General features: G+C 42.0%; 1 protein-coding gene across 1 annotated transcript; it reads left to right on the top strand.

Moving 5' to 3' along the window:
- Positions 1 to 17,958: 17,958 nt before the first annotated feature.
- Positions 17,959 to 18,751, top strand: LOC146899267 (uncharacterized). Its single transcript, XM_085736732.1, has 2 exons — positions 17,959 to 18,339; positions 18,464 to 18,751. The coding sequence occupies exons 1-2, from the start codon at positions 17,959 to 17,961 to the stop codon at positions 18,749 to 18,751; spliced, it is 669 nt and encodes a 222-aa protein (XP_085592858.1).
- The last annotated feature ends 1,266 nt before the right edge of the window (positions 18,752 to 20,017 follow it).

Genomic DNA, 20,017 nt, shown 5'->3' with positions numbered 1-20,017 from the left:
GAGGAGGCACACCTGGCTCTGGTGGTTACGAAATCGTGGGAAGTGTAACCGCCAGAGATTTTATTGCGGGAACGTGCACAACGTGCAAGAGAGACGTTGGGGTTCGTTTGAACCGGTCTCTTTGCTTCGTGCGCCCCCCTTCAGGTGAGGGGGTATGTTGTGAGCAATAATGCCAAACGTGGAGTTTGGGCTTTGAATGATATTGTGCCTAAGTAAATGGGCCCATAATCCTTTTGTCCGGTCCAGAACAGTAGCCCCCCAAGTCGTTGCTCTTGATAAAGAGTGGTGACTTAAGTGCGGGCATTTTGCTCGTCAGGAGCCGACCTCAAGAGGAATTCAGTTGGTATGTATCCCCGTGCTAGAGGAAGAAATGGATCTCGTTAACGGACTTATACATGCCTTGACTTGGAGAATCGTTTGTGAGGCGGACTGAGAATGCTGAGACTTTGGGCCAGATAGGCTCGCCTATCTCGAAGCGTTTGTTCTCCCTCTAACGATGTAAGTTCGCCTGTCAATGTGGCGGAGTCCGGCATATGTATGTCCGGCGGTGAGATCGGATGGAAAAATTCCCTCGTCAAGAAGTTTGGTCGGATGTCATTCCGTAATTAATGCCAACGTCTCGAGGAAGAAGTTGAGGGGACATGACCTTTGGTTTCTGAGTGACATGTGTGCAAGCTATTAGTAGCACTTGAGTGCCTATAGTTTCCAGCGTGTTCTCGGGTTGTATTTCTGAGGTGTCATCATCACCGTTGATTGGATCCTGACGTTTGGAGAACGTAGTGAAGGATCATAGCCCTTGGATGAAGGGGTATGATTGAATATGGACCGTCGAAGCAGCGCTTTAGATGAGGAGTAGCGAGTGAAAGGATGCACTGGATAGACTTTGTGACTTTTGGGTGGTTTGTGCAACGAGTATAAATAGTTCCACTGTTGTTTTGGAGAGTCATTGCATTTTCGAATTTCTCAGAGACTTAAAGATTTCCCACAGTTTCCAAAGGCAAATTTCTTCCGAGTTTTCGCATCCCCACCGCAACTTCAATCTTTTCTTCTTCTCAGAGAGAGTTCTGTGACTCGTTTCTTTTACTTTTGTATTTTAGTTTCTGTTCTTCTTTTAGAAACCGTAGGAATGCATGTTTCTAGGGCAGAAATAGTTTGGCACGGTGGTTTCCGCCGTTGGTTTAGGCGTTTGCCCCCGTACATCAAAGAGTTTTGTAGATATTCTGTCTGTTTTAGTGTTTAGAAAAACATTGGCGACAGGCTTGGGTTTCTTCCATAAGCTTTAGGTCTGTTCGCTGAGGGTAGATCCCCTCGATGCGTGAGTTTGAGTTCCTAGACCCTCTGGCTTTTTTATGGTAGCAATTTGATCCCTTCCTTGCCGTGACCGACCTGATAGGTGAAGGAAGGGTGGATCTGACTGTTAGATTCACTTTTTCCCTTGCTTTTTCCAGATCTGTCATGGCTGACGAGGGAGTTGTTGTGTCCTTCGTTATGAGGCCAGGAGAGGAACCGTTAGAAACTGAATCGGTTTTTGCCGCTGATGGTGTGAACGAAGCACCCTTTGACCTCATCGGTGAAGGTAGAGATTGGGAGCTGATTCTGCCGAGCACGTCCAACCGGTGTGTTCGGAGTATGAAAATTACGTATTCCCCGTGTATGAAGTAGTTTTCAAGGACATGGGTTTTCGGCTCCCTTTCTCTAACTTCCAGCGGGAGGTGCTTTGCTGGACCAAGCTGTCACCTACTCAGATTCATCCAAACTCTTATGCCATTATGAGGGCTTTTGAGTTGTTGTGCAATCATCTTCGCATCCCTGCCTCCAAGAACGTCTTTTTCTTCTTCTTCACCGTACAGCAGGGTACGGACTGGGTTTCTTTTCGTCAGACCTAGAAGATGTTTGAGGCCTTTGCCGGGAAGATCCGGAGTTTCAAAGAGCGTTTCTTTCTGGTTCGGCCTAAGAGTACGGCTGCTCTTAAAAATCTCTTGGAGGCAGCTAAGGAAGGCGAGCAGGAGCGCCGTCCTTTTTTCGACCTGTGCTGGTCTCAGGACCATTTTGCTTACGAGTATCTAGGCGATCTCAGGACCATTTTTCCGTCCTCTTATGCAGCATCTAGGCGATCTTTTATGAGTATGCTTTGGTTTGCAAGTACTTGGGTCATCTGGAAGGAAAGAAATGACCGTCTTTTTGGAGGCAAAGAAAATTCTCCTTTTCAACTTTTGGAGAAGATTAAACTTCTTTCCTTTTGGTGGCTTAAATCCAATTTCAAGGCTTTTAATTATAATTTTCATTTTTGGTGCCAAAATCCCTTTGTTTGTGTGGGCATTGGCTAATGTTTTGTTTCTGAACTAATGACTCTTTGATGTATCTTGTACTTTTTGTGGCGTTTTTCTGGCACGCCTTGTGCTAGATTAATTGCCACCTGGTAGTAATATATTTCATTTTGATTTCTTCAAAAAAAAAAAATTTTGCTTACGAACCAAAGGACTTCGTTCGAACTGTTGCCACTCTGACTGCCGAGGAGAAAGGCCTTCGTCAACAACTCTAGGCTTTCATTGAGTCCCTTCCCCAAAGGGTTAAGACTGACCGACGGGGGGACCCTTTGATGAATGCGGACGGGACCCCAGTAACAGAGCCCCGCTTCATCAATACATATGAGTTGTTGACCTCTGATAATTCTGATGCCTGTCTTGGTAGCTTATTTTCTTGTTTTTGTCTTCTTGTTGTCCTTTTGTTTTGTTTCTCCCAACTGACAAGTTTCTTTTGTCTTGTGTTTGTAGAGAAAATGAAGAAAGACTTGGGAGCCCTCGTGAATGCGGCCAACAAGAAGCTCTCGGCCAAGAAAAAGCGTAAAAACTTCCAGTCCCTGGAGCATCTGATTTCTGGGTCTGGTCCTAGCTCAACCCCTGGTCCTGTGGTGGATTTGGACAGGGAGGAGCCATCAGAGGAGCTGGTGCAGGATCCTGCCAAGAGGCAGAGGGTGAGGGTGTCTTCTGAGGATCCAATCACGCTGATCAAGGCCGTTCCTGTCCGTTCTGAGAAGGGAGACTTCCTCCAGTTGCCGAGGGTGTGGTCCGAGCCGGAGCTGTGTGGTCCCCAATCGACTCTTTTCTTGGATGATCATGAGCTGAGGATTATCCAGGATCTGGGTCCAGCTAGCCGGAGTAAGGCAATAACTGATGGGGTTATTGCCACTATGAAGGCTTTGGAAGTCGTTGCTGCTCTGAACAACGCTTCTCTGGACAGTGAGGTTCGGGTCGATGCTCTGGTGCGGGAGAGGGATGCTTTGACCGCCAAGGTCGCTGCTCTTGAGGAGGATCAAAGGAGCAAGAGGTTCGTCGCTGAGGAGCGTGACCGTGAGCTTGCTTCTTTGAAGGAGCAGCTGTCCGGGGCTCAGACTGCTCTTGAGCAGGCGACCGCATCTTCTCGGAAGCTAGCTGAGGAGAAGGCTTCCTTGGAGGAGACTCTGGAGAAGGCAGACCTCCCTGGGGAGGATGAGGCAGAAGACCTCGCTGTCCTGCGGCGCGCAGACCTTGTGGACAGGATTGGTGAGCTGGAAGGAAGCTTGGTGAAGGCCCTCCAACTTGGCTTTGATCGGGCGGTGGCCCAGTTGAAGGTGACGAACCCTGGCATTGAGCTGAATGTCGAAGGAATTCATCCTCTTAGCGAGGTGAAAGACGGGGTGATCGTTCCGCCTCCCGATCCTGAGGAAGAAGACGGGCGTGTTGATGAAGCCCAGGCCTGATGAGGCCTTGTAATTAATCTCTTATTCAACATCCAACTTGTAATGACATTGTGCGCCCTTAGTGGTTTTAGCACCTTAATATATGATTGTTTCATTCTCAATTGTACTTGTTTCTGAAGTGTATGTTTTTACTTTTAAGTACAATGTTTTGAATTTTGCGTGCTCGTTGTGTGAGGCTTTCTATACTGTTTGAAGTATTTGTTTGAGAGCGAATTATCTATCAATCTTGTATGTTTGATAAACTGCGATAATTCGTATGCTCTTAGCTACTGTCGAGGGCGAACTATCTATTTGCCTTATGTTTTTCGCAGATTGCAATAATTCGTGCGCTCTTAGCTGCTGTTCGAGAGCGAATTATCTACCTGCCTTATGTTTGTGATAGATTGCAATAATTCGTGCGCTCTTAGTTGTTCAACTTAGGAACTTGTCTGCTTTCGGATTGCGAAGCTCTTTAAGTTGAGTGTGGCGGGATGGGCTACCCTTCGCAGTCATTATTTTGACGAAGTGACTTAATGACTGGAGAGTCTTGCATGCCCGCCCAACGTTTTGTGGCTTTGACTTGATGAAATCAAAGTTGTGCCTTTTGCTTTCCAGGTAATAGTTTACTTTGCTTGGAAAGTTTTTACCTTTGCGTAGCTTTTGCAAGGAAGAGCTCAGGCCGGTAGTTTTCTAACTGTTTACGCGGAGTATTAGTTAGAAGTATTTGCACATCCAAGAGATTGTTTATCTGAATGTGTGTCCAAAGTTATGGACGTGTAACAGCGGATGAACGAGAGAAATTTTTTCTAAGATCCCTCCGCCGAGGCGTGAAACACCCATCGCGAGATGGGGTTCTACCTAACATGCCGAGCAGTGATGTCGCAGCGGTAATCGTACATACTGAGGAGTAAGAGAATTTGTTATGTAAAATCCTCTCATCCTTTTTCTTTTTGGATTCGGAGTGGCACGACTTTCCTCTTCCATTTATTTGCTCGACGGGGAGCGATGAGTTCGTTGTATCGAACTAAGTACGTACATTAAAGTGAGTTGGCGTTGTTTGCCATCTAAGTGTAGTACTTTTTGAGTTTTTCTGCATTCCAAGTCCTTGGAATTGCATTTTGATGGAGGTCTTCGAGTCCGTAAGCTTCTGTCTCGGTCTTCATCCGGATCCTGAAGGGGTCGTCCCAGTTGGCGGCGAGCTTCCCTTCTTCGGAATCCTTCTGGTTTTGCCGGAGGACGAGGTCGCCTACTTCGAATTCTCTTTTGATGACTTTCTTGCTGTGGCGAGCAGCTATTTTCTGTTTTAGTGCTGCCTCTCGCAAGGTTGCCCCTATCCTGACTTCGTCGAAGAATTCGAGCTCTTCACGTAGATTTGCCGTGTTGGCCGGGAAGTCAGTGCTGGCGTCCGTATGCCATGTGAGTTCAGTTAGCTCAATGGGTAAGACCGCTTCTGTCCCGTACGTGAGTCGAAAAGGTGACTCGCCAGTTGTGGAATGGGGAGTAGTTCTGTAGGCCCAGAGGACTGCGTGTAATTCCTCCGCCCATTGTGTTTCGGCCGCGTCTAGCCTCCTTCGTATTCCTCACAGAACTACCCTATTTGCAGCCTCGGCGAGGCCGTTGGCTTGAGGGTGTTAGACGGTGGTGAAGCTTTGCTTGATGCCGATATTCCTTAGGTAGTCCTGGAACCGTTGGTCCGTGAACTGTGTACCATTGTCGGATATCACTAATGCTGGCACTCCGAATCTTGCTAAGATGTTTCTCTTGAAGAAGCGGAGTACGTTTTTAGCTGTGATTTTGGCCAATGGCTCTGCTTCGATCCATTTGGTTGAGTAGTCGATTGCGACGACCAGATATTTTAGTTGCCCAGAGGCTTTGGGGAATGGTCCCAGAAGGTCGATGCCCCACCATGCGAAAGGCCAAGGTGAGACCAAGGATGTTAGCTCAGCAGGAGGTGCTAGGTGCATGTCCCCGTGTCGCTGGCCTTTATCGCAGAGGTTCACATAGTCTTGGCCGTCTTTCAGCATGGTAGGCCAGTAGTATCCTGCTCGTAGGGCCTTTTTTGCGAGAGCTTTTGCACCAAAGTGTTGTCCGCAGATGCCGTCGTGGATGTCGGCGAGGACTTCTTGGGTCTCATTGGGTCCTACGCACTTGATTAGCGGAATGTTGAAACCTCTTTTGTACAAGGTTCCATCCAACAACGTGAATGAGCAGGCCCTCCGTTTCAACCTTGTCTGTTCTTGAAGATCGGTCGGGAGCTCGCCATTCTCTATGTATCAAGAGATGGGTCCCCTCCAATCTTCCATTCCGATGATCGAGTTGACCTCTTGGTGCAGAGTTCCTATGTTCTGGATGCTTGGCTCGCCGAGGACCTCTTGTATTACTGTTTTGTTTTCGTTCGCAGTTCGCGTACTTGTGAGTTTTGAAAGAATGTCTGCACGAGTATTCTGTTCGCAGGGAACGTGAATTACTTCTACGACGTCGAATTCTTTCATTTTCTCTAGTACTAACTGGACGTACTTTTGGAGGTGGTCTTCTTTTACCTGGAACTCTCCTGTGACTTGGGAAGCCACTAGTTGCGAGTCGGTAAAGATTTTCACCTTTTTGGCCCCCATGTCTTTGGCGGTTCGCAAGCCAGCCAGGAAGGCTTCATACTCTGCAGTGTTATTGGTAACAGGAAAAGACAAAGCGAGGGAAATTTCGACAACGATACCTTTGTTGTCTTCGATGATTATTCCCGCTCCGCTTCCTTTGGCGTTAGATGACCCATCTACGAAGACGGTCCATTCTTCGGGGCTTTCCTCAGCTGAGAAAGTCATTTCGGCGAGGAAGTCGGCGAACATCTGAGCCTTTAGTGCCTTTCTAGATTCGTAATGAATGTCGAACTCGGATAGCTCGAGTGACCATTTCATCATCCGACCAGCCACGTCTGGACGACCCAGGATCTGCCTGATGGGTTGGTCCATCCGGACTACCACCGTGTGCGCTAGGAAGTACTGCCTTAGTCTTCTGGCTGCGGTGAGAAGTGCGAGGGCCACCTTTTCGATCCTTTGGTACCTTGTCTCAGGTCCCAACAATGCTTTGCTGGTGAAGTATACTGGTTTCTGCCCCTCCGCCGTTTCACTGATGAGGACGGCGCTTACCACATCAGAGGAAACGGAGAGATATAGGTACAGTACTTCACCTTGATCTGGTCGTGATAGCACTGGTGGCGCAGAGAGCGTTTCTTTGAGGTGCTGCAAGGCAGTTTCGCACTCGTCTGTCGTTTCTTTCCTCAAGAGTTTGAAGAAAGGAAGTGCGTGTTGAGCGGACTTGGCCACGAACCTAGAGAGAGCGGTCAGCATTCCGTTGAGTGTTTGGATGCACTTTTTGGAGTGGGGTATCGGAAGCTCAGTAAATGCGCGTCATTTGTCTAGATTTGCTTCAATTCCTCTTTCTGTAAGATAGAAACCGAGGAATTTACCCGCTTGGACTCCGAAGGTGCATTTTTCTGGGTTGAGTCTCATGTTGTATTTCCGAGTTTGCTCGAACACTCTTCTGAGATGAGCGGCATGATCCATCTCTTGTTGGGATTTTACGATCATGTCGTCCATGTAAACCTCTAGAATGTCGCCCATAAGTGCCTTGTCGTAAACTCTGTTCATCATCCGTGATAAGTAGCCCCCGCGTTTCGTAGACCGAAGGGCATTACGTTGTAGTAATAGTTCCCTGATTCGGTCATGAAGGTTGTTTTCATTTTATCTTCTTCAGCCATGGGTATCTGATTGTACCCAGAATAGGCGTCCATGAAGGATAAAAGTTTATAGCCAGAGGAATTATCAATGAGTTTGTCGATGTTAGGAAGAGGATATGCGTCTTTAGGGCAGGCCCTATTAAGATCGGTATAGTCAACACACATACGCCATTTTCCATTAGATTTTTTGACAAGTACAACATTGGAGAGCCAGGTAGTGTATTTGGCCTCGGAAATAAACTTTGCCTCTAGGAGGTCTTTTACAGCTTTTTCTGCAGCCTTTGACTTTTAAGGAGACTGCTTCCTACGACGCTGGGCTACAGCACTAACTCCGGGATCCACCGTCAGTTGGTGACAGGCGATGCTAGGGTCGATTCTGGGCATGTCGGTTGCGCTCCAGGCAAACAGGTCAGCGTTTTCTCTGAGGCAGGCGACCAGCTGGTTCTTGACAAGTTCGGGGAGATCCTTGCCAATCTTGAAGTTCTTCGAGGGGTCGTTGCCGAACGGGACCAGCTCGAATTCACCATCGGGAACATGTCGAAGAAGTTTCGCGTTGAGCGGATCCTTCTTCTCCCGTTTTTGCTCCTTCAGGTCTTCCTTGGTGAACCTGGGGTTAAGTTCGACCAAGTTGGCATCTAGGGTACTCGCAGCAGATTTCCCTTTGTCCCCGGCAGATTTGCTGGGTTGGGAAACCGAGTTCTGGGTCTTATTAGCTTGGAGGAAACATCTTCTAGCAGTTTCGATGTCTCCGCTGAGAGAGGCGATGATGCCGTCTTTTGCATGGTACTTCAACTTCAGATGAGCGGTTGAACATGCGGCCCCCAGCTGGGCTAACCCGGTCCTCCCTATAATGCAGTTATAGAGAGAATGGCAGTCGATCACCAAGAACAGGATGTTTATTGTCTTTTTGGCCTCCTCCTCGCCGAAGGTGACCAGTAGCTCTACGTACCCCCATGGTTGATTGGATGAGCCGTTGAAGCCATAGAGTTCATCCCCAACGTGGGGAGAAAGGTTTTTCTCCGTCAGTTGGAGAGTTCTGAACAGGTTGGTGTACATGATGTCGCATGAGGCCCCTGTGTCTATCAGGACTCGTCGGACATCTGCATTGGCCATCGATACTCGCACGAGCAAAGGAATGGCTGAATTTGAAGCTCCACCAGGCAGTTCGGAGTCGTAGAATGCCAAAGGTGGCCTTCCTCCTCGAGTGGAAGGGGCCATGGCATTGACTTCCATGAGTTCCTAGAATTTTCTCTTCATGCTGCCCATGGAAATGTTCAGCGTTCCTCCGGTGATGATGTTAGCGGTAGGGAACTGCTCCCAGGTTCATGAGTAGGGGGTGATTTCCACGTTATCAGGGAAATCACCAAGATGTTCCACGGACATGGCGATGGTCCTTCTGGGCTCAGATCCGTCGCCTATAAGTTCGACGGCTTTCCGTTCTACTTCCGGATTTTTGACGTACTGCTTGAGTCGACCCCTTTGGATGAGGAGTTCGATGGCGTCCTTCAGATGGATGCAGTCGTCGGTGGTGTGTCCGTGGCACTTGTGGAATCGACAGTATTTTGTTTTGTCGACTCCCTTCCTCTCCTGAGATGGAGTCTTTGGCGGCTTGATGCCGACTTCTGCTAGATCGACTACAGCGATCTCAGCGAGGATTTTCTCCCTTGACATAGCCAGTGGAGTGTACTCGGTGAAGTGACCGTTTGGTCTCTTGCTTTCACGAGCAGCTTTGCCTTCCCTCTTTTTCTCATGGAAGGGCTTTTTGGAGGATTCAGCAGCAGGTTCCTCCTTCCTGACCTTGTTGAGGCTGTCCGCGTACAAAGCCTCTTCGTAGGCGATGTAGATCTTGGCGATCGCTAGGAACTCGTTGAGAGTCCTTAGGCGATCCAGGCGGATAGCTTTCTTGACGTCCGTCTCGTCGCGTAGGCCTTTGGCAATGAGGTACAGCTTCATTGTCTCATTTGCGCCCCGAACCTGGACGGCTTCTTTGTTGAACCTCTCGATGTAGTCTCGGAGAGGTTCGCTTCTTCCTTGGACGATGGCTTCGAGGGAAGCCACCGTTTTTGGTTGCGTCCTTGAGGAGGTGAAATGGGTGGTGAACTCGTTCCAAAGGTCGCTCCAAGAGTCGATGGAGTTTCTCCTCAAGTTCTTGAACCACGTAACGGCTCCTCGCCTCAGAGTAGTGACGAAGAGCTTGCATTTAACGGCGCCCCGCACCGATCGATAAGTGGGAACTGCTTTGATGTTCTCAATGTGCTCATCCGGATCGGTAGTCCCGTCGTATGAGTCCATTTGCGGCGGCTTTTCCAGTTCCCGGATACGCCGTGTGAACGGACCGTAAGCATTACGATCTGTTCGGGTATCACGAGTGTCCAAAGAACTGGAAGGTGACCGTGAGCGCCCGTTGCGTCTGGGCGGAGAACTCCTGGGTGGAGTTCAACGCAGAGGGGATCTTCGTGACGGGGTCCTTCTGGGAAAGGATCTCCTTGGTGGAGACCGTCGGGGGGACCTTCTTGTTGACCTCTGGGAGTAGGATGGAGATCCGATGCTCGCCGAATGTCGAGGGGATCTGGAACGTGACCGGCTGGGACTCCCTCCTCTTCTGTTACGTATTGGGGAGAGAGATCGCCGGGCTTGGACGATTGGACGTGCTTGCTCCAGATCCATCAGCCGGCGGTTCTGTTCCTCGATTAACGACGTTTGTCGTTGAACCGTGCGGATTAGGTTGTTGATGAGTACGCCGGTTGATGCTGCGTCTTCTGGCATCTCTGTAGGGCGGATGGGACCTAGCAGAGGCCTTTGTTGGATAGGAAGTACCTGGGTTGGGTCCTCCCTAGGTGTATCCACAGGTGAAGGTGAGGATGTTACGCCATCCTGTTGAGGAATGCGCACCTCACTTCGTAGCTGGGATTTGGCACCGTTGACAGCCATTGTTGTTTTTTGTGAAAAGCTTTGGTTTTTAGGGATAAAAACGGGGAAGCTTGTATTTTTCCCACAGACGGCGCCACTGATCGTACCTGATCAGAAGGAGACTGCCGGTGCTTTGAATGCGGTGGTTGTGACGGTGGTGGAATGCGTCAGAATGCTTCTTGGAGCGGATGGGGGGTGTGTACCTGCAGGCACTCCGACGCTCAAGTCAGTAAAGATCAGAGAGTGAGGGTTTTAGAGTAAGAAAAGAGTTCTACCTTGGGGACTGCGGTGAGTCCCCTATTTATAGAGGTGGAGAGCTGCAGAGCCGTTGAGGAGGCACACCTGGCTCTGGCGGTTACGAAATCGTGGGAAGTGTAACCGCCAGAGATTTTATTGCGGGAACGTGCACAACGTACAAGAGAGACGTTGGGGTTCGGTTGAACCGGTCTCTTTGCTTCGTGCACCCCCTTCAGGCGAGGGGGTATGTTGTCAGCAATAATGCCAAACGTGGAGTTTGGGCTTTGAATGATATTGGGCCTAAGTAAATGGGCCCAGAATCCTTTTTTCCGGTCCAGAACAGTATGCATGTTGGTCTTCCTAAGAAAACGTCTTAACAATATTAAAATTTACTACAAAAAGCACAGCTTTGAAGATATTAGAAAACAATGTGGAAGGATGAAAGAAAATGAAACACGGTGAGAAGAAAAAGAGAAAATAAGATGGAAATTATCTGATGGGGTATTGTATTATAATGGAACAAAGAAGAAAAGAGTAGCCAGCTTTGAAATTCTTGGTAACATATGAGCTATCTTGGAAAGTGAAAATGAACCCACGTAAGATACTGGAGGCAAAGACACCGCCCAAATTGACCATTCCTACTAACAAACTATTAAAATTGATGCCCTATGAATTTCCCATTTTGCCCTTAGGAGGGGCATTTTTGTAATTTCCTAATTGGTGGGATATGGTTGTGCCACCTCACTATTATATGGGTGCATTTCCCATTTTACCCCTCACAATTTTTTTAATTATTTTTTATATTTTTAATAACTTTTAACTATTTTCCAATTTTTATGTTTTGACCTATTTTTCAATTTTTTCTCCCAAATTCAGTTGCTTCTACATTGCCGTTGTGGCAGATTAGGGTATCGTTTGACCCGACTTTTTTTCAACTCCTCTACATTTTTAAGGAGAAGTTAGGTCAAACACAGTATCAATTAAGTATTTACTAAAAAAAGTAATTTTTTTAAATGCAAAAAATAAAATGGAATGAGCTTTGGTCAAAAGTTGTTGAATGTTACTTTAAAAAACTACTTCTCGACAATTTATTTCACAAGCACCTCTTTTCAACTCACGCTGGGAACTTTTTCTTTTATTTTTTAACATTAATTTTTTAATATTATATTTTAATATGTTTTTTTCTTCCATTTAGCTTTTTTTTAACCGTTCCATTTAATTTTATTATCTTTTTTCAAAGAAATTTTATTATCTTTTTATCACTTATATATTTAATTTCAATATTGTTTAATCATCACAACCTCACAAATATTTTTATTCACGCTGTCGTTTAATGATACCAAATATTTTTATTTCTTTTCTTCGACCTCACGAATATACACACACACACACACACACACACATTAACGTTTAGAGAAATATTTTATGGCTGTCTGTCTGTTTTTTTGTTATGCTAATGCATATAATTTTTTTTAATTATTTTCCAATTTTTATATTTTTAAAAACTTTTAACTATTTTCCAATTTTTTTATTATTAACTATTTTTCAATTTTTTTCTCCCAAATTCAGTTGCTTCTACACTGCCGTTGTGGGAGATTAAGATACCGTTTGACCCGTTTTTTTTTCAACCTCCCTACATTTTTAAGGAGAAGTTAGGCCAAATACAATATCAATTAAGTAATTACTAAAAAAGGTACTTTATTTTAATGCATAAAATTGAATGGAATGAGCTTTGGCCAAAAGTTGTTGAATGCTACTTCAAAAAACTACTTCTCGACAATTTATTTCACAAGCATCTCTCTTCAATTCACGTTTGGAACCATTTCTTTTATTTTTTAATATTATATTTCAATATGTTTTTTCTTCCATTTCATTTTTTTTAACCGTTCCATTTCATTTTTTTTAAGGAGGTACCATTTAATTTTATTACCTTTTTTTCAAAGGAATTTTATTATCTTTTTATCACTTATATATTTAATTTCAATATCGTTTAATCCTCACAACATCACAAATATTTTTATTCACGCTGTCATTTAATGATACCAAATATTTTTATTTTTTTCTTCAACCTCGCAAATATATACACACATTAGCATTTAGAGTAATACTTTATGTGTGTCTGTTTTTTTGTTACGCTACTGCGTATAATTTTTTTTGGCGTTGCATAATGCGTATGATTATTTTTATAAAATTTTTATTTTAATTAAAAGTAAAATTGTAGATGTCTTTTTTTGAAAAAAGGTCAAGATGCTTAAAAAAATTATACTTATGCTTATATATATATATATATATATATATATATATATATATATATATATATATATATATATATATATATATATATTTGCACCTTTATATTGTAACAAACTATGCATATCTTTTTCTTATTCAAAAAAACTAAACATATATGTTTCCATGACACCAACAATGTAACAAATATAATATCATATAATATAAATTCTTATCTTTTTGAAAGACACCAAAAATATGGTATTCTTATAACGAAATTTGTTATAGAGTATAATTGAAATAGAAAAAACCAACTATTTTGATATTATTTATGTTATTCGTTCCGGCTCCTTAAATTGTTTCTCCTATTCAAATATTTAACAAGTCATTTATATGATGATACAAATTTGTATTCATGTTACACAAAATAAACGTTATTGAGTAAATATAGTATTTGTAAAAAGAATGTCTTTTATTTTTTAACATTTTTAGCCTTCAGAAAATATTTTAAACATTTTTTATTTATTATGTTAATTCATTAAAGATTCAAAGTTTTGTCCTCGTGAGTTTAGCTCAAATGATAGGAACAACGCCGAGGTTCGAACCCCTGACACCATAAAAAAAAAATTGTACAATATTTTGCCAAACAACATTTAACTTAAAAATAGCTTTAAAACTAAAAAAACAAAGAAACCAAATAACTTTAGTTTCTTTCTTAAAGGCCTTTATATTAACTTTGTTTTGAAGTAACTTTTAGACCGTAAAAAACCTTAGCCAAACGGTATCTACAGCTGGGAACACTGTTTCACTTTCATCTTCATAAGAGGTCATTTTCTTCCTTTTTCATGGTTCTGAGACCATACATGACTTGAGTTGACTGATTTTTATATCTTGAGGGGTTCATTTTTCAAAACTGTTTCAGTTTTTGCTTCATCATAGGTGGTTTTCTTCCTTTTTTCAAGATTCTGCAGTTTACGGGTTTTTTTTTCGTTTTTTTTTTTCAATTGTTAGTGGATTATGTACCAGAAATTGTTATGTTGCATAGCTGTAGAAAAATCTTCCTTTGTTATGTGGAGTATAGTAGAGGTCATGATGATTGAATTTTAGCTCATGGTAAGGTTTGACACAATTGTTATTTTAGCTTCTGGTACCGTAGTTGAAAAAAATTGATGCATGTGGGTTATTTTAGTTTTTGTGAGTAATCCTAAAGCTGTAACAATTTTCATATTTGGTTTATTCTTTCCTATATCATTGAGCAGTACGAAAGTTGATTGGTGTAAATTTGTTTTGGTCATATCATTGAGGTCCAAAAAATTGATGATACATAAATTTGTGCATTTAAGATCAGGTTGATTTGATGATACAAAAATTGATCACAAAAATATGTTAGCTTCTTTCGATATCAGAATAAACAAAGGGAATAAAATTAAATGATGTAATATTGTATTTCTATATAGGACTTTCAATGTCAAGAGATTATGACTACATTAAGGATCTCAAAATTGATTTGGACATTTGGAAAATATGATTTGGAGTGCTGGATTCTTGGATTGTGACTGGTATTAATGAGAATCAACATATGAAGCTCATTATTTGTGATGCAAAGGTTAGATGAGTTAGTTAAGATTTGTTGTAATTTCCTTTATGATTTATCAATGTTACTTATTAGTGTACATTTTGATTTATTTATATTTTTTGATTTCTTTCTCAGATTTAGGGTGATCGAGTTCATGTAATAACTCGATATAGAGAATTGGGGCATTGGAAGGCTTTGATTGAGGAAAACAAGACTTATACTTTGTATAATTGTCATGTGTTTGATAATGACATTGCATTTAATCCCTTTAAGGTTGTTTTTGGTTCTTGTACAAAGGTGCAGAAGTATGACATGTTAACTAACGTTCTTACTCATGAATTTAGCTTTAAGTCATTTAAGGAAATTCAAGATAAAAAATTCAAAACTGACGTTTTATATGGTATAGTTATGTGCTTTAATTTATTTCTGTGTTTTCTCCAATTATAATGTTCTTATAGATGTAATTTGTTTTTAAGAAATCATCGGGCTTCTTCATGAGATTGTCAAGACAACGCCAATTGAGACTGGAAAGAAACCGTGTATGAACATTGTGTTGGAACAAAATGTGTTTAACAATGAACCTTAAAGAGTTTTGATGATAACAAGGTATTAAAAATTGTAAATTGGACTAGCTAATATTTGTTCAAGTGTACAGGACCATAGTTAAATTTTTACATCATTTATTGGTACTGAAGAACAAATAAAGAGCAAAAGGAATCAACAAAATTGAAGCTTAGACACTCCTGAAGGCAATATGCTCCTGAAGATAAAAAGCGCTCCTGGAGTCAAGCTGCTCCTGAAGAGAGTAAAGCGCTCCTGAAGAATAGTGCTCCTAAAGACTAGTGCTCCTGAACACTGGAAGTCTTGAAGCGCCACGTCATCATCAGAAGCTACAACATCATAAGCTGCCTCATCAGAAGCCATTTTCACCAGAAGCTGAAAATCAACTGGATTTTCAAAATTCAAGGATTCAAGAGTTGTTTCATGGATCGAAATTCATCAAAGGACAGCAGAAGATTAGTGGAACATTGCAACGGTCATTTCAACGGTGTTTGAAGGCATGTGCTTGCAATTTGGATGAAAGCGTTGACATTGCACTATTGTACGAACTGTACAACCACCTTCTCCACTACTCTGTTTTGTGTCCACACTACAAGACAAGAAAATAGCTCCAGAATACGGCTTCGCCTGCAAAGATGTTCCTTTGGATAAGGAATGGATTTCAAATTTGTTCTTCATAGGACAACAACCAAATCAGGCAAAAGATCATTGGTGAAAGATCAAGCTTCAACAATGACTCTTTGATGTGCTGGCAATTTCACAACGTCTCTTTCACACCTCTATTTAAAGGAGTGAAGACTTAGAGATTTGATAATGCTGAACGAAAGACTCTCAATATTTTTACAAGTGTCAAACCTCTGCTAAAATTGTTCTGCATTCACTTAGAATTTCTGTTTCTCAAGTTCTTATCTTAGAAATTCTTAAGTCTTAGAGTCTCTATCTGTTTTGTATTGTGTGCACCTCTGATTGTATATCAAGTGTTCAACCTTAAACAATTTTCTGTGTAATTTTGTTTAGAAGTCTCTTGCAGTTGTGCTTGAGCATAGAAGTCTCTTGATTGTGTTCTTGAGCATAGGAAGACTCTTGCAAAGTGTGCTTGAGCAAAGGAAGTCTCTTGCTGTGTGCTTGAGCAATTGTAATCTGATATTACATTTAGTGAAATCTCCTTGGAAGTGCAAGGGGGACTGGACTACTTCCGGATTGTGGAAGGAACCAGTATAATTGCTTTGTGTCTTTCTTCTTCTCTCTCTCTGTTTTATTCCGATGCGTTCAGATTCTGATTATCACTTCAGAAGCTGTTTCACTTAGCTTCTGATCAGTGTGTTCAGTTTTTAGGAGAAACGAAGAATTTTCCAAAACACAATTCAACGCCCCCTTCTTGTGTTTTTCTCACCTTCAATTGGTATCTAGAGCCTTGGTTCTGTTGATAACACCTAACAGTGTAACAGTCCAAGATCTGAGAAAAACATGTCTGGTGGATCTCCTACTCCTACTAGTCAAACTAGCCATAATAATGTTTCACATGATTATAGTAACAGTAAGAAATCCAGTGTTGGGAAGATTTCAAAGTTCAACGGAGATACTGAAGAATTTTCTTGGTGGAAAACCAATTTCTATAGTTATATCATGAGCTTAGATGAAGAACTGTGGGATATTCTAGAATAAGGTGTTGGTGACTTAGTTCTTGATGAAGAAGGAGCTGCTGTTGATAGAAAGAAACATACTCCTGAGTTGAAGAAACTCTACAAGAAGCATCATATTATCAGAGGAACACTTGTCACTGCTATTCCTAAAGCAGAATATATGAAGATGAGTGACAAGTCCACTGCTAAAGCTATGTTTGCTTCTCTCAGTTCAAACTATGAAGGCAGCAAGAAGGTCAAAGAAGCAAAGGCTCTCATGCTTGTACATCAGTATGAGTTATTCAAGATGAAGAATGATGAAACTATTGAGGAGATGTACTCAAGGTTTCAAACCTTAGTCTCTGGGCTACATATTCTAAAGAAGAGTTATGTTGCTTCTGACCATGTGAGCAAGATACTCAGAAGCTTGCCTGCTAGATGGAGACCAAAGGTGACTGCCATTGAGGAAGCTAAAGATTTAAACACTTTAAGTGTCGAAGATCTTGTTAGTTCTCTCAAAGTTCATGAGTTAAGTCTTAATGAACATGAGTCTACTAAGAAGAGTAAATCAATAGCACTTCCATCCAAAGGCAAGTCATCAAAAGCTCTCAAAGTGGCTGAATCTGAAGAAGAAGAACCATCAAGTTCAGATTCTGAACCAGATGCTGCTGAAATGGCCATGCCTTCCAACAAACTTCAGTATCTGGCCAAGAAGAACAGAAAGTTTCTAACCAGAAGGAGCAACTCCAGAAGCTCAAGGAAAGAAGATCAGAAGGGATGCTTCAATTGTTAGAAGCCTGGACACTTCATTGCTGATTGCCCTGATCTTCAGAAGGAAAAGTCAAAGGACAAGTCAAAGAAGTCGACATTCAAACCAAGCAAATTCAAGAAGCAGATTAAGCAGAGTTTAATGGCAACCTGGGATGATTTAGGAAGTGAATCTGGATCTAATAAAGAGGAAGCTGATGAAGACGCAAAGGTAGTTGTTGGGTTATTAGCTACAGCAACTTCAGAAGCAGGATCAGATTCAGACTCAGAAGATGAAAATGAGGTATATTCTAAAATTCCCAGAGATGAACTTGTTGAGTCACTTAAAGAACTTCTTACACATTTTGAAGTAAGAACCAATGAGTTGAAGAATTTAAAAGAAAAATATGATGATTTGGTAAAACAGCAAAAATCAACTCTATTGGATCTGAAAGCTTCTGAACAAGGACTTAGGGGCTTTGACTTCATGTGTAAAACTTATGAAGATCAGCTCAGGTTCTTATGTCAGAAGCTACAAGAAAAGTGTAATGAAAAACCTTTAAGAAATCATGAAATTGCTCTTGAAGATTTTATCATATCTGGCATTGACAGAAGTAGAGTGGCTTCTATGATTTATAGCATTTACAGAAACCATGGAAAAGGGATTGGTTTTTCAGGAGGGAAACCTAATGAAATCAGTCTCAAAGCATGTTGTGAATGCATCAAGGAAGGATTGAAAACCTTCTTTGTACCTGAAGGTGCTGAGTTGGAAATTGTTGTTCAATCAGAACCTGAAGCTTCTAGCTCTAAGGCTAAGATCACCTCAAAGCCAAAGAACTCTAAGCCAAAGGCTATGATCAAATCTGATTCCAAGACTTCAAAGATCAGGCTCCTGAAGAGATCAGAACCTGTTCCTCAGAGTCTGGTGAAACCAAAATCTGAGGTTCTGAAGTCTATGTTTCAGAAGAAGACAGTTACTGCTTCTGAAGTACCAAAACCTAAGGTGATGGTTAATCAGAAGCAACCCAACTCACAGCACAAGGTACAGGAAGTGAAGAGTAAAGCCTCAAGTACTAACTTTTCAGGACCTATAGGACAATGGGTACCTAAATCTGAAAATGTCAATGATGCAGGTATGTCTAAGAGCAGCGCCAAAGCAAAGATCATGGTACCTAGACAGCGGTTGCTCAAGACACATGACAGGAGAGAAGTCCATGTTCCTCAGCCTAACAATGAAAGAGGGAGGAAATGTGAAATTTGGAGGCAACCAGTCTGGCAAGATCATAGGTACAGCAACTATTGGTAATTCCTCTACCTCAATTAATAATGTATGGTTGGTAGATGGTCTTGAACATAACCTTTTGAGCATTATTCAATTTTGTGATAATGGTTATGATGTGCTTTTTGAGAAAACCAACTGAACTGTAATCAACAAGGAAGACAAATCCATTGTGTTCAAGGGAAAGAGAGTTGATAATGTCTACAAAATCAATTTTTCTGAACTGACTGATCAGAAGGTGATTTGCCTTCTATCAGTGAATGATAAGAAATGGATGTGGCACAGAAGGTTGGGACATGCTAACTGGAGATTAATCTCTAAGCTTAGTAAGTTACAACTTGTCAAAGGGCTACCAGAATTGACTATCATTCAGATGCACTTTGTGGTGCATGTCAGAGAGGGAAAATTGTGAAATCATCTTTTAAAACCAAAGACATTGTTTCAACCTCCATACCCTTAGAACTACTTCATATTGATTTAGTTGGATCAGTCAGTACTGCCTCCTTATATGGAAGTAAATATGGATTAGTCATTGTTGATGATTATAGCAGATGGACTTGGGTAAAATTCCTAAAGAGTAAAGATGTTGCTTGTGATGTATTCAGTAGTTTCTGCACTCAAATTCAATCTGAAAAAGAATCAAAGATTTTGAAAGTCAGAAGTGATCATGGTGGAGAGTTTGAAAATGAGCCATTTGAAGCTTTTTGTGAAAAACATGGAATTGTCCATGAATTTTCTTCTCCTAGAACTCCACAACAAAATGGGGTTGTAGAGAGAAAGAATAGAACTTTACAAGAAATGGCCAGAACCATGATCCATGAAAACAATTTACCAAAATATTTTTGGGCAGAAGCAGTGAATACAGCATGTTATGTTCAGAACAGGATCTATCTCAGACCTATTTTGGAGAAAACAGCATATGAACTCTTTAAAGGAAGGAAACCCAATATCTCTTACTTTCATCAATTTGGATGTACATGTTACATTCTGAATAACAAGCTCTACCTAAAGAAATTTGATGCCAAGGCCCAAAGAGGAATCTTTTTAGGTTACTCTGAAAGGTCAAAGGCATACAGAGTGTATAATTCAGAAATACTCTGTGTTGAAGAATCTATGCACGTTAAATTTGATGACAAAGAGCTTGAAGATAAAACTTCAAAGCAAGGTGAAAGCTTTGCAGAGATACAGGTTCCTGAAGTTACTCCAGAACCTGATCAGATATCTAAATCTGAAGAAAGTCCAGAAGCTGAACCCACATCAGAAGTGCAAGATGAAGTTGCTTCTGATGAAGCACAAGATGGCTCACATCAAGCAGATCCTCCCAGAAACACATTCAAGCACAAGTCTTCACATCCTGAGGAGCTAATCATTGAAAACAAAGATAGTCCAAGAAGAACAAGATCATACT

Source organism: Medicago sativa, chromosome 8, assembly GCF_051527215.1.
Source record: "Medicago sativa cultivar Bolivia chromosome 8, Bolivia_mono, whole genome shotgun sequence".
In the NCBI taxonomy this organism is placed as follows: Eukaryota; Viridiplantae; Streptophyta; class Magnoliopsida; order Fabales; family Fabaceae; genus Medicago; species Medicago sativa.
This window is presented reverse-complemented; position numbering and strand designations above follow the sequence as displayed.